At 37.9% G+C, this 14,916-nt stretch overlaps 1 protein-coding gene across 1 annotated transcript in view; it reads right to left on the reverse strand.

Annotated features, from left to right (window-relative positions):
- The window catches only part of tgfbr3 (transforming growth factor, beta receptor III), an 81,368-nt gene that overhangs the window by 30,449 nt on the left and 36,003 nt on the right, over positions 1-14,916 (reverse strand). The window contains exon 4 of the mRNA XM_079461328.1: positions 5,787-5,924. Within this exon, the coding sequence (XP_079317454.1) occupies positions 5,787-5,924 (138 nt within the window). The remainder of the gene's footprint in view (positions 1-5,786; positions 5,925-14,916) is intronic.

Here is a 14,916-nt window from a genome sequence, read left to right on the forward strand (position 1 = left end):
GGCTTTGATGTTAGCATATTTAGCACTACTCCATATACAGTACACTAAATCTCTTTCTGCTATTGTCCCCATCATAGAATGATAGCATCAATTTTCCGGTTTTTGTCTTATCTGTCAGTAAACAGGTCCAGACTGAAGCTTAGCCCTGGGTAAGCTCAAAAATATGAGCATCTCTCACTGATCTGCTCTCTGGAGCCTGACTCTGTCTGAGCCTGCAAAGTCACAGAAACTCTAAACACACATATTCAGAGATGTACTGAGCTGTTACGTCCAAATATCAAATAAACGATTATATCTGTTTTTGCTGAGAAACCAAGAACAACTGACATCTGGCATTTTATGTTTTAGGGGGTTGAGAAAATTGATTTGCCATGGTGTTTTGCGTTGGCATTCTTCTTGAAGTTTACCTTTCAGCAATTTCATCACTTCTGTGTCTTCCTCGTGTGTCCAATTAACCTCTGTCCTCCACCTAGCACCCTACATGTTTTCTTTAAACCTGTTTCACTGGATTTCATGCACCTTCTGCCTATCAACATCTAAATATTACAACCATATGTTCAGAATGAAAGTGAGATAGCGTCCCAAATGGTTTATATAAATTATAAGCACACATAATCCTACTGCTCACTACACAACACCCTCTGCATGAGAAAGGACAAATGTCTCTAACAGATGATGAAGTGTTTAAAACAGACGTGAGAGTCAGGGGGGGTTGCAACTTTCAGGATGGGGAATAAATGTGCCACTCCGTGCTGATGAGTTGTAAATAAATTTGTGGGTGATTTGTTCCGTTCACTTCAGAAAGCTAATCAAGCTTGTGGCAAAGTTCCACGCTTGTGTTCCTGTAACCGGAGGGAGACTGCCATGGAACAAACAATACCATCTGTCTGCAAGCACCACGGAAGAGCATTCCAGCAGATCGACCTCCATCTCAAAACCAATATTGGTCGCGCAATGGTTTCAATTAAAAATCAAAGGGAGAGAGAACTTCTTTTTGCTAACCTCACAGGGCAATAAAAATCAGGAAAACAGCCACTTGGCAAACAGAAAAAGAAAAACACATTTACAACAGCCAAACTTTTTGAAATGCTGCTCAATCACATTACATCAGAGATGTTTTCCAGACCAAGCATATCAAATAGGCCCCAATTTAAGAGGTTCCTAATGAACAGTACACAGCTTAGTGTGTGTTTCATGCTGGTTCAGACTGTTTTGGAGGACAAACATGGAGGGTCAACATGGCTGACCAAGAAAATTTGGAAATTGAGTTAAAACAGATGATGATGACACAAAGCACAATTTATGCTGTTTTTCAGACCTATCCTGAAATAGACAATATGTGATTGAATGTTGACTGGCAATGCCAAAACTGGAAATGTGTATTACAATAGGGTGTGTGGATCTCTCATGTTATAAGGTCGGGTGGCTTATACACATCAGCCAACACCAGCTTTCTGTTTAGACTCCAGGCTGCCCATCTGCATGGACCTCCAAGAGCTTGAACCAGAAAACAAGGGTTGGCAAGACAATCCAGAGACAACCAACCGTATAAAGCAATTACTCCACAGAAGAACACAGGGCCAAGTCTGAAGGCTTGATAGGAAGGGACAGAGTTAGAGATTACTGCCAAATAGAATGAATAAAGTAATCTGTTTTAGTGAATTAATGCATAATCTTGAATCTTTAAGGGCATTTGCACTAAAACCTACCGAGTGATTTGGTTCATTTTGTTCCTAGATGTGAGCAGATGTATACCCTCTTTGCTTCCCAAGTATGTTTGTAAGTTTTAAACAAAATCACACAACTCTTGGTCGCTGATGCAACACATGCTCAAACCATCTGCTGAAGATATGTGTTGGAGTTGAGCTCAGTTCACGGAGCATCAAGCCGGAAATAGTTTAGACATGGAACAGGGTGTGTGTGAGATTTGGGAGAGCAGCTCTGCAAGTGGATTCTGTCAGTGTGTGACAGTGTGTTAAGACGCCTGGTGTGTTTGAGGAGGCTTTTCTGATGAACGCTGTATGAGCTCATTGTTCTGGGTGATCTCATGCTAATTTGAGGTCTGTGTTCGCATGTTAGTATTGATATGATCTCATGATCAGACTTTGGGCTCATAAAATTAAAGCCAAGAACAAAAGAAGGATACTTGAGATGTTATAGAGGAAAGGGGGAGATAGCTTGTAACAAAGACCCATAAGTCAAATCATCACCTCGCTTGTGGCACAAGTAATACTGTGTTAACAGTCAAAATAATTTCAAAGAGAATAGCTCATAATTCTTTAAGACATAACATTTAATTTAGCAGTAAAATAATATAAGGCAGACATAAGCATATGCTGTAATGAAAGATATTGGCCCGCCTTACTGTCTACTATCTATAAGTTGCTACCTTCTAAGGCCCAATTTCATATGTGAAACCCGGTGAAATATATTACTGACAGTTTTTTGGACTGTCATCCATCAAAGAAATTTCACTTAGCTTTTTGCAATGCATTCCTTATCCACAAGAAATAGATTCTACCTATTACAAAGCCATATGCTGCCTATAACAAAATGTGGTATATCAAAAATGTTTGCACGGACTGACGCATAAATTCTGAATTGTTGATTTAGCCAGTCTACTAAGATGATAGTTCACCCCCAAAAATCATCATCATTTACACACCCCCAAGTTGTTCCAAATCTGTATCATATTGTTTTATCTGCTAAATATAAAGTAAGATATTTGGAGGAATGTCTGTCACCATAAAGTTTCATGCCCCATTGACTCCCATAGTATTTATTTTCCCTACACTCTTAAAAATAAAGGTGCTTAAAAGTTTCTTCACAGCCATGCCATAGAAGAACCATTTCTGGTCCACAAAGAACCATTCAGTCAATGGTTCTCTAAAGGACCATATCTTTCTTATGTTTTTATAATTTGAATCATTTCAGATGTTTAAGGTTCTTTGTGGAACCAAAAGGTTTTTCTATGCATCGAAGAACCTTTGGAAGAACCATTTTTTTTAAATGGGGGATCAGATCAGTTTGGTAACTGACATTCTTTCAAATGTTTTCCGTTGTGTTCAGCAGAACAATTAAATGTATTCAGGTTTGGAACAATCTGAGGTTGAGTAAATTATGACCTTATCTGTTTAGGTCGGCTTTAGAATTTGACTTAACTCATGGCCTGCCTTTTGATAACTGATAAAGCAATTGTCATAAACCCAATATAAGCCTTAAAGGGATACTTGCAAAAGGGATAATCCACCCTAAAATGAAAATTCTGTCATGAATTACACACCCTCTATTTGTCCCAAACATGTATACATTTCTTTGATCTGTTGAACACAAAGAGAGATATTTTGGAATAATGTTAGCACCCAACAGCTCTGAAGCACCATTGACTGCCATAGTAGGAAACATTTCAATGGTAGTCAAAGGTGCCCCAGAATTATTTGTTTTCCTCTTTCAACCGGACAAAGAAATGGTTACATGTTTGGAACAACTAGAGGGTGAAATATCCCTTTTGCACATAACCATAAATATAATCTAGCGTGAATGCACTACATACGAAGTTTGACAATAAGGAATATTGGCTTGTTAGTAAATGTCAGTGGAGGACCTCAACATATTTTCATCTGAAATATTATTTGAACATAGTTGTCTATATAAGATTACATGGGAATACATCCTGTTTCTATGGCATATAATGCATGTATTGTGATATGCTGTCCTCATAAAATAGGGATGCAAATCCCAGCCTGTTCACTTTCGTGTTGCCCTTCTGACTAAATATGGTTGAATGTTCAGGGGGTGATTGCCTCATCCTTAACTAAACCCCCTCCAGATCTCCTCTGAGCTCTCTCAGCGCGGTGAAAGATGAGAAAACACACTGGATCTTGTCATCTTGTTATTTAGGGGTGAGAGGGGGTGAAGTAACCCAGCTCTTTGTTTCAAATGATGGCTGGGAAACATTGATGTTGTCAGGGAAAGCAGACTCTGTGGGGCTGATCTAATTTGCCCATTTTATATCTGTGACTAACTTGGCTTTGGTTACTTCAACAAATAAACAACCCCCTGAACACTATGACGAACAAGTAAATAAACTGCATGTCTTGTTATAACTACTATCAATATTTATAGAAATCCCCAGTGTTTAACTCATCTTAGACCCTAGTATCCTATTAATTTAGCTTTAAACGACCAAACTGGATTACATCTTGTACTGTAAGTTTTATCATTGGTGTCTCTACTATTGAGAGTTCATATGTTTTAAGCTTTGTGTTGTTGCTATGATGTATAAAGGGCAAATATGTTGCTATAATTTACTTGTTATACACACTTGCTATAATATTATTGTGTTTTTAGCTGCAGACTCACCTTTTTTCACAGCTGTAAGCCTTTTTTTTAATGCTCGTATTCTGGCAACAAAGAAGTTACAACTATGTTCCGTTCAATTTATGCTCATAAAGGTGGAACTAGTCAGTTTTCATAATCTGACTCAAATTAATAAGGCAAAATGTATGCCATCTGTTACCGTTTACTCCCTGTTGTTCTAAGAGGTGTAGCATTTCTTAAACATGCTCTAAGCAAGTGGTCGTCAACCCCTTGATCCAAAGACTCATGGTCAATCTTTGAGACTTTCCCTATCAATCCCAAAAGAAAACAATTAAATAAACAAATATATTGTGTCTGGTTAATGTTCATTTTTATAAGTCCCTCTCTCATATTCTTTTGATTGTACAGTAAGTTTTTTTTGTTCTGCATTCATCTTTTTATGGTTGTGTTAATAATAAATCAGGGAGTTTTTTACTCAACCATTATAATGGTTCACAGTGCAGTGCAGCCCAGGGATGCATTTTGTCCCATATTTCCTATAAACAAAATTCAATAATATATTAATAGTTAAAATAATTTACATCAAAAATATTTGGGTCTATTAAACAAATTCTTATCCACATGTTTTAAGGTCAAGCTGTCATGTGTGAATAAGTCCCTGAACTCTGTCCTTGGTGTATTTTCCCTTTATATTGTCAAACTTTACATTTTACAGAGATTTCTCGGTTGCATTTGAAATCAGGCTAAATAAAACTGCTATAAGCAGTTGATCAATCTGAGTGGACTGAGCAGAATACATAAAAACATATTTTTTACTCTAAATCATGTTATTGTATTCCAGTAGACCCAAATAATACAAGTATATAAACTTGAGGATCAGCATTATATGGGAGCTTTAAAATAATGCATACACTAAATGTTAACAAGCCTTATTGTCAAGTGTTACCCAAAATGATTGTTCCACATCTCAAAAAGAAATCTAGTAATGTTTTAGCCGTGGCCCAGGGAAGGGAATTTGAAAGCTGAAAGCCATGAGTACAAAACCAAAACTACAAAATAAAACTCAGCACTCTATGATTTTCATAGAACTGTCTCCACCAAACCTCCATCAGTGAGCCTGTTCACAATCCACAGACTACAGCAATCAATATAATCCTGTCAGCCTTTGCCAGATGCAATTACACATGCCTCTGTCTGAAGGATGGTTGCAATTGGCACATTGCAGGTTTGTGTGTACACATGTGTATGTTTGTGTTTCCTCTAGGTACACACACCTGAATGCATCTTTGAACGAGTGAGTGTGTGGTGCCAAGGAGAGTGTGAAAGAATTGTGTGTTTGAAGTTGCTTGTTGATTCCGAATGCAAATTGAAATATTCATTACTAAAAAAATAAGGATGAGGGTGGCTCGCAAGGTGTAGAGGCACATAAGACTGGGATAGAGAGATGGTTTGAGAGTCAGACTTACATGGAAAATGCGTTTGACTCCTGGGGCTAGATTCTCTATATGAAGTTTCCAGATTACCGGCTGAGGGGAGTTCAGGACAAAGACCAACGGTTTCTGATGCACGCGCAAAGATGGGATGGGGCGCAGATGTAGCACCACCTGGAAAAAACACAGAACGAGGTCAAAGGAGAAAAAGCAAGAGAGTGAAAGGAAAACACAAGAATATCCCTTAGAACTAGCATTGGAACATTTTGTTTAAACATACAGTTTAATTTAAAACCCATAGGATCATATGTTGTGATATTTTGTCCTCCTGGGTTTCACATGAGAATTTACATGGAATTCACACAAACGGGTTCAAAAACCATAAGGTCATGTTTTTGCACATGTTGCTTTTCTGGAATGGAGAATTCTTGTGACCCCACACAACCTCAGAAATCCCCTGCAACCTCATTTGCATCTCTTGTGTCCCCAAAGTAGAGAACCTTTGAGCTCAAACTTGAAACACATTCGAATTAGACTCAGATTCTTACATTTACGCATTTGGCAGATGCTTTTATCCAAAGCGACTTACATTGCATTTTCCTTTACATTTGTTTCTATATATGTGCAATCCCCTGGGATCGAACCCACGACCTTGGCATTGACTGCCCACATGACTGGCTGTTTAATGCCTTCTCTTCTGCATTCTGCAGTTCTTCCAGTAAGGTTTGTGCCAAAAAACATGAATACAGCAACACTGTGCATGATTGTTAGTCCTTATCAAAGTTTTTGCTATTTATGTCTCCACCCTGCAGATAATCCCACTGTGACAGAGAAAAGCAGTGTTTTTCTTTGGAAGGCCACAATAATATGTGACCTCACTGGTATTTGAACTTTCACACACTGGCTCTTTTGTTCGGAAAATATGGCGATAGGAAGGGAAAAAAGGGACAAATGTTAAAGAGATAGAGAGAGATCTATACTGTCGAAAATGGAGAGCTAGGAATGAATTTACTTTACTCCAATTGTTTATTAATCTTTTCCAGATTTGGTGTTGGTGTTTTGTTGATCTATATGTTGAGCTGCAGCCTATGATGTGGCCCAGTGGGCCAAATATAACCTGCTGATTTAGAGCCTGCAGTGAGGTTGAAACCAAACTCCATTCCACACATGGTTTGATGAATTACCTCTCAACACTGACCTGACAAACAAGCACTGCCTCATCAGCTTTAGGACTTCATTACTGATCCTCTTCATCACTTAGGCACTGACCAACATATCAGGTCACATTCCTTATTCTGAGAAATAAACATTAACCTAGGGTTTCCCAGTGGAGAATAGTTTTTCACCTCTTAGCGTGGAATGCAATTCTCAGTTACGGCTCATTTAGACTAAGTATTAACTTTGTCTCCGAAAAAACACAATATAATAACAGAATCAAATGAGACAACAGTTGACACAGTAGGAGTACAGACCTATTCACTATTACAACATAGGTTATACAATTTGGTTTTCACCGATTTGATGGAAAATGTTTGAGTATTGAAATCCCTGTAGCTTGGAGTCTTGCAGAGACATGTAATATGGGAAAATACATGTTTTTTTCCCCAGGAGACAGCAAATGTCTTAATTCGATCTCCATGTAAATCCAACTACTATCTAGGAGAACAATAAATGGAAATAGTTTTTTTATGTTTGTCTCTCAAGTAAGTACTTTACAGAAACACATTCTCACAGCAATGTTACTTACTTATCAATTTACTGTATTAAGCGATTATGTCATTCAAACATTTGGTTAATATCATTACCGTAAATTCCGTCAAACAACAAAGTCTCGCTTGCTTTGATGTAGTCACTCAATTATAGGACTGGAAATAGTTTACAGGCTTGCATGTGAAAACATTGTTACCATTGTGACTGATACATTGGATGTTATTTTGTTTTATTCTTACTTTAAAAAGAAACATTTAGTGCAAGAAAGTCATGTCCAAACCAAACAGGGAAACATCCTTTTGATACTTTAGGGACGACCAAAGCAGATTTTCAAAATCAAATAGTAATAAGATAAAACTGGTTTCAAAGAAACACCTTGGTGTGTTTCCCAAGAGGCTTTTGAAGACACAATGTTTTGTCTTTAACAGCAACATAGGAACGGAACAGGAGGCAGAGGACTCAGGATACATGTGTAAAAATTGGACTATGGCACCTTAAGAATAATGTGAGACCTGATGTAATGTCCTGATCAACAGTCAACTGATGCTCTGTACTCTATGAGGCAGTATTGTAGATCAGGCCTTACCTAGTCCAATACAACTGATTCAGATAAAAGACTCAAAATGTCTCTATGAAAAGAAGCAGATGTGCTTGTAGATGGAATTGTGACGTATTTATGTGTTTTTCTGAATGGCAGGCAGTTGAGCTATATCTCAAGTGAGTTGACCAAGACTCAGAGCTGCGTAATGTGCATCTCCCCCACAGATCTGAGTCTATGTGGAAGGATGTTGGATGAGTTGTGAGTGTTTAGCAATGAGACCAATAAAAGTGTGGCAATAATCATAACAACAGGGCCTTTGGAGAGAAGAGAATGGAAGAAATTACAGATTGCTTATCACGAAGAGTTTGGCAGACATGGACCCTTGATTGTTTTTTCTTTTTGTCTTTTTTTCCTGACTTGACTTTTCAATGTCTGTGTTTGGTGGAAATTTTTAAATGAGCATTTAGTGCCAACCTAAGCCTCCCCCTTGGCTCATTCTGAGCAGGCCTTCACAAACAAATCCTACCTGCATAGATTCACTTGAATTTTGTGTGTAAACATACCAAGGAGAGCAAGAAAGGATATGAAGATTTTCTTTTTCATTCTATAAAGTATGCATGGGTTCAGTGCGCATACATTTGGAACATACTACGGTAGATCTACCATATTACATTGTCTTGACCAATAAGTTTATTGACATGCTAACAACAAAGTGTACTTAGGTAAATATTTCAAGTTTAGAAGGGGTAGTAATAAACCAGAAGCCAACCACCAAAACATTTAACAAGAATAAAAGCTAATTTGCCTGAGGCAATGGATAACTTGTTATAATTAGTACATATTATTTAGTTTCTTGCACAGCCCAATCAATTCTCTTTTTTTTCGAGTTACATTTGTTTGGGGTTTTTTACTATCAAAGTTTTTCATGCTATTTTTTGTCATTTCGAGTTTGACGGGCGCAGTCCTCAATTACAATAACATCATAAGGAATAAAATGAACCTTAAAACAACATTAAACCAAAAAATGCATTTTAATAAAAAAAACAGGGAAAGAAAGAATTATGTCTTAAAAAAGGATACATACTAACTAATGGTTTGTTGTAAGTAGAGGTCCACACAACACAAACTCCCCTGCTTGTAAAAGTTTTGGAATTTTAGAATCAGACAGAACCAATTCCAAAAAAGTGAGTCATTTAAAAAGGCACAAACACAGATGCGTCTAGCCAAAACTGTTTAAAGGTGAGAAGCAAATTACCTTGGCTAGCCATGAGCTAAACCCCGGCTCTTAAAATGTGCTCACATGCTCTTCATCACACATTGGCAACATTTGTAGTTTATGAGCGTTGATTAGTCCCACAGATCACACTGGTTCTGTGAAACTCCATCTGGAATCTTAGTCTCACCACTGAAACCACTGAAACTGCAACTGAATTGCAACTAAATTGCAAAAAAAATTATGTACACTAACCTTCTCTCTCCGGAACGCATCTGTACAGCAACATCGACAATGCATCCGATACAACATGGTTTACAAACATGCCCCTTTACCACCAAAGGGTGCTGGAGCTGAAGCTAGCGCTTCCATCTAGCTCCCAATTTGTACACGGCAACTAAATAAAAAGGTGGGTCTGGGTCATGGGTTAATCTGGGTTCTAAATCGGACCCTCAAAACTGCTAGATAAGAAATTACAAGAGCTCTCCTGTCTAAAATAAACTATTTCTCTACAATTGCTTTACAACTCATGCTTTAAGGTTTTCATAATTCGGAGTAATCCTTATAAACAAAGATTGTGTTATGCTAGATTTGTTTGTAGGCAGAATGCAGTCCGTTCTGACAGTTATTGTCTTTCAACTCGAATTTCACTAGAAATGATATCATGGCATTCCTCAGAAATCTTAATCTCACCACTGAAACCACTCGAAACTGAATTGCAACTGAATTGCCAAAAATGTATGTACACTAACCCGCTCTCTGTCAACAGGTAGTGGTCTAGCTTTTGTTGAAACTAATAACTTTGTATTAGCACCTAATGTACTATTGCTCTTGTATGACATATCGCTTATTGCTCCCTGAACTCTTTGTAAGTTGCTTTGGATAAAAGCGTCTGCTAAATGACTAAATGTAAATGAATTGCAAAAAGAACAGAGATGTTAAATTGAGCAAAGCCAGATCACGGAAAAAAAGGATCAATTGAAATGGTCGTGCTATGGGAGATAAGAAAATGACATGGACAAGTCTAGAGAGTCCGTGCCTGGGCTTGATTTTACAGCCCGTTTCACAAACCCCTGTCTGAGAGAGTGATGTGGGAGCACCTCTGGCCTGGTTGAGTTACAGAGAAACTACAGATCATGATAGAAGACAGCTGCACCTCCCTGTACAAACCCCTTAGCTGAAGCTAGCTTTAATGCTGATGATGGGAAACCGTTTCACATCTGTGTAATTTAACACATAAGCATAAGAAGATTTCAGTGTGATAAGTGCTGGTGGATAAGTGCCGATTTACACTACAAAAAGGAACTAATAAATCACCTCTCACCAACTATGAATGCATTCCAATTTGCATACTCCACAAACTTAGGTCATTTAGTATAATAAAAAAGTGCAAGGAGTGTATTTATTCAAATAAAGTGAACGACAAATCTGTACAGATCTGTTCACACCGCTGCTGTTGCAGAGCAAATATGAAGACTTGCTACAGCTAATAAACACTGCTGCAGTGAGCAATCAAAAATATAATACTGCAATGTTAGGTACAATATCCTGGAAGGATAGAAAGCATCTAGATGGGTGGTGTTGGGGTGGAGGCGGGAGATCATCAGAATTTTGATAGAACCATACAGCAGTCATTGTTATGATTTTTTAACATCATTTCATGTCCAATAAACAATATACAGATTTTCAATTACTGTTTTATTTCTGCTTTTTGACAAAATATTTTCTTTAGTTTTTATGTAATTCACTAGGGATGCACGATAAATTATCGTCCATATTGGAATCAGCCGATAAATGGTAGTTTTTAAGGTTATCCTATCGGACGATAATACAAATTTAGGCCAATATATTATAGCAGATAAATCATAAATTATCTCATCTGGTTAAACTTGTTCAGCTGCACACTAATGTACAGTGCTGTCTTTCTGTCATGGTCATTCATTTACTGCTCTAAGCAAAACATTGTTGATGTAGGTACAGAATGTAGATACAGTATTTATGAATGTTTAAATGATAGGAACAAAGGCATATTGCTTGAATCAGACTGCTGTCTGAATGCTTTCTGTCTTGAGACCTGTTATACATGGCTATTAAGAAAAAATGTCTGGGTTGCTCCGGAAAAACATCTGAAATTTGTTTATTAAATAAAAAATATATCGGAAAGTTAAAGGTTAAAGAATCGTTAACTAGTGTAAAGTAGGCTTGGTACATGATTTCAAGGATTTTGTCTTTTTCAAACAAAAGCATTTGTCCACTTTTTTCCTTTTGTTTCAGGCTTAAGGAATTTTATTTTTATATTTAGAAACTGTATATCGGCAAACATATCGGTTTCCTATGTTAAATAATTATCAGTTATAGTTATCAACCAAAATGTACACATCGGTGCATCCCTATTATTCATATAACAAATAGGAGCAACTTATTTAGAACTATTCAATTATTAAATAATTAATTTAGTGAATAAAAGAACTGACCAAATTCATCTAAGAATTTGTTTGAAATTAAACTACCATTGCACATTTAAATGAGTGTCTAGAGACAGGGCCGCATTGTTTTCTGTAATCTGATATGTGGGAGCAAATCTTGCTTTGCTCAGCAAAGATTTGTGCTGTCAGAACATTTTCTTGTAAATATGATCAAATCACTGCCATGTGTCTGGACATGGTCTTATTTTTGCCTCTTTTTCACAGCACTTCGTTTGAAACAATGTAGAACTCTGTGAGAGTTGTTCAACATTTTACGTGTAGCCTTGTGTGGATGTTTAATGCATGTATTGTTCATGTTATTCTTTCTGGATGGCTGAAGAAGAAGAAATGAGAAAAAGATTAAGCGATAGATCTGTTCAGTGCTGTTATCACTACTATGTGCTGATCTGTGACCCCTAAGGCCCCCTTAGTGCACTGTGTTATCTATCTGCCTGTGTCTGAGCACAAACCTAGTACTGTGGCATTGACCCTGATTATCAGAACTGATATATCTACCTCATCCGGCCTCTGAGCAGACTTATCTGAACACGTGGGCAAATCGACAGACATCAGATTGTATGTTTTTGTCTACATAATTGGGGGCAAGTCTCCTAGGCATTATGCGCTGATACAAAGACAAATACTGCGTGAACAAATTAGGTCGAATACCGATATGCATTTTTTGCCTTTTACGACTGTTGTCAATGTGTTAATATAAGCCTGATGAGTCATGGTTAATTATTCTTTTTTTGTCAGATCACACAATTTACATACTAGGACACAAAAGGAACAGCGTTGACTGGGCCATTAATAATGTTAACTGTTAAGATGCTGAAAAATTCAATGTGCATTGGAAAAAGCACAATACAAATAAATGAAATGTAATTACATTGAATTAGCATTCCTCGGCACTGAAGTCTTCGTGTGAAAAACCAATTCTCTATAGATTTTTCTCCAGCTGGAGGTGGCGATGTTGCCGCTCTTCTCTTCACCTCATTAAAATCTCATGTTTGGGTTTGCTGGGGCTCCAGTCTCTATCTAAGAATTCCACCAGATAAAACAATCATCCGCTCTGCCTCACGCTGAGCAGCGGCCAAGAGAAGGCGTTTGATGTTTAACTTTCGCTAAATTGATTGGACAAAGATGCCCTGTGAGTGAGATTAAGCTGGCTTGACTTTGTTTATTTTCAGCTACGCTGTAGAATCACACTCTCAAAGTGGGATAAGAGACACGGGCTGTTCAGTGTTTGTTGTCATGTTGCTAAGACAAAATGACACTTGTTTGTCAATAGGTAGAGTGCTTTTTCGTGACACTGACATTTTTGACACGTGAAATGCATCACCTACACACAGAATTCAAGCTTATCAAGAGAGAAGGAGACATGTGCCATATCTTTTGTTGTTGCTTGAAGGCAGTGTGCTCAATCAAATTCTGAGGTGTTTTGACACACACATTTTCTCTGTAAAGTGGTGAAAACATTGACAAGATGTCCTCTTAAAAAGTCACAGTTAAAGGAAAATATAATTAAAACTGCCAGCAATTTAAAAAGTGAATTCAGACACAAAAGCTGCTGAGAACAACTGCTTTAACCTCAACCAGTCTTGGTATGTATTCACATTCTGAGTACAACCTCTAATCTAGTGTGCATGTGCCATAGAGCAATTCTTCTCTTATCAGGCTGCAGAGTTCCTCTCCAGAACACACATTCTTGTCCCTAACTACTTGCTGCTCATATCACATCTATAGCCATATAATGAACACTTTGTTTCTTCTCTTTCCAAGACCCTCCATCTATCCAGAAACACACATACAAACAGGCTTGCGAGCAGAGTGAAGGGTTATGGCACTTTGATCGTTCAGTCACTGCGCAGACTGATGAAATCACTGCTGTTTCATGCATTGCGATGAAGGAGAGAGTTAACCTGGAACTAAAGGATTACCGCCCATGAAGCCCGTGTCAAAACACAGCCATTCTCTCCTGCCCACCACAGGGGTATCAGACTACCACCTTCTAGCCAGGCCTTTGGAGACATGGCAGTGATGAAATGAGCAGATTGCAAACTTGTAATACCTCTGTTTCTGGGCTGCTTTTCTGACTACAGGGGGCTATCAGCTCTTAGCACAAAACATGTTGAAATCGGAAAAAAATCTGTATTCCTTGGTCCACAGAAATATCTATTATTTCCCAACTCTCGCAGCCGGGAAGAGTCTGCCTCTATGTAAAGGGCTGCCAGGTTGGCCACAGACACAGCTCTTTATCAAAACTGAAAAAGGAACTCCAGAATGAGTCAGAGCTTACTGCTATGCCAAAAGACATTTCACTGCATTGTCTCACGTCATCCCAACCAACTGTATATTCCTGGAAAAGCATGTGTCATAACAAATGGCTCTCAATTACCACGGGGGGCTGTTTCACACAACACGCATAAGCACTTTTTTGCAGTAATCTGGGTGTTAGCGTCAGCAGTGCAGTGCTGCATAGCAAAACAATCCTTTTCAGGGCGTTCAGTGCTAGACTCAGCAGAAAATGTAGATAAAACGCTCTATACACCTATTTATCAAAATAAACTTTCGCAATAGGCTTTTAGAGAGCATTCAATAATTGAGTGAGAGAAATGACATATTGAGAATGTTTTGCTATGATCACACTCAGGCACATCTCTATTTATTCAATCTTACTGAACCCTTTTAAGTTCAGTAATTGATTTAAGCATATGTAGCAGTGTGTAATGCAATGTACAATACACTATATTTAAGTAGTTATTTTATTTTATTGCTGTTCTATTTGATATCTGAGGAAAACACAGGTATAATTAATAAGTGGGAAAAAAGAGCACAAATGCACACCACTATACAAAAGCTGAGGCATACAGAAAAATAACCAAGAGATAATTAGCATGATTATTTAAGAGTTCAACTTTAAAGGACCAAAAAAGAGAAAGGAATCACTGTTATTCTTAAAGTGACAGTGATGGAGCAGTCAAAGCAGTATGCACAGTCACTGCAGGGTGTTCAGATTCACTTAATTATACAGGGCCATGGTACAGTCTGGATCAGAGCCATGAACGTCACGGAGCAAAAAGCAGCTGTGCATTTCTCTCTGTTATTGAGGGGATAACAGACTGCACTGTCTACTGTAACACTGTACAACACACTGGCACTAAGAAACAGAGACAGGAAGTAATTCATTCTCATTTGTGCAGTAAAATGTGTGTGTGTGTGCAAAGGGAGGGAGGT

Source organism: Barbatula barbatula, assembly GCF_947034865.1.
Source record: "Barbatula barbatula genome assembly, chromosome: 7".
NCBI classification, from domain to species: Eukaryota; Metazoa; Chordata; class Actinopteri; order Cypriniformes; family Nemacheilidae; genus Barbatula; species Barbatula barbatula.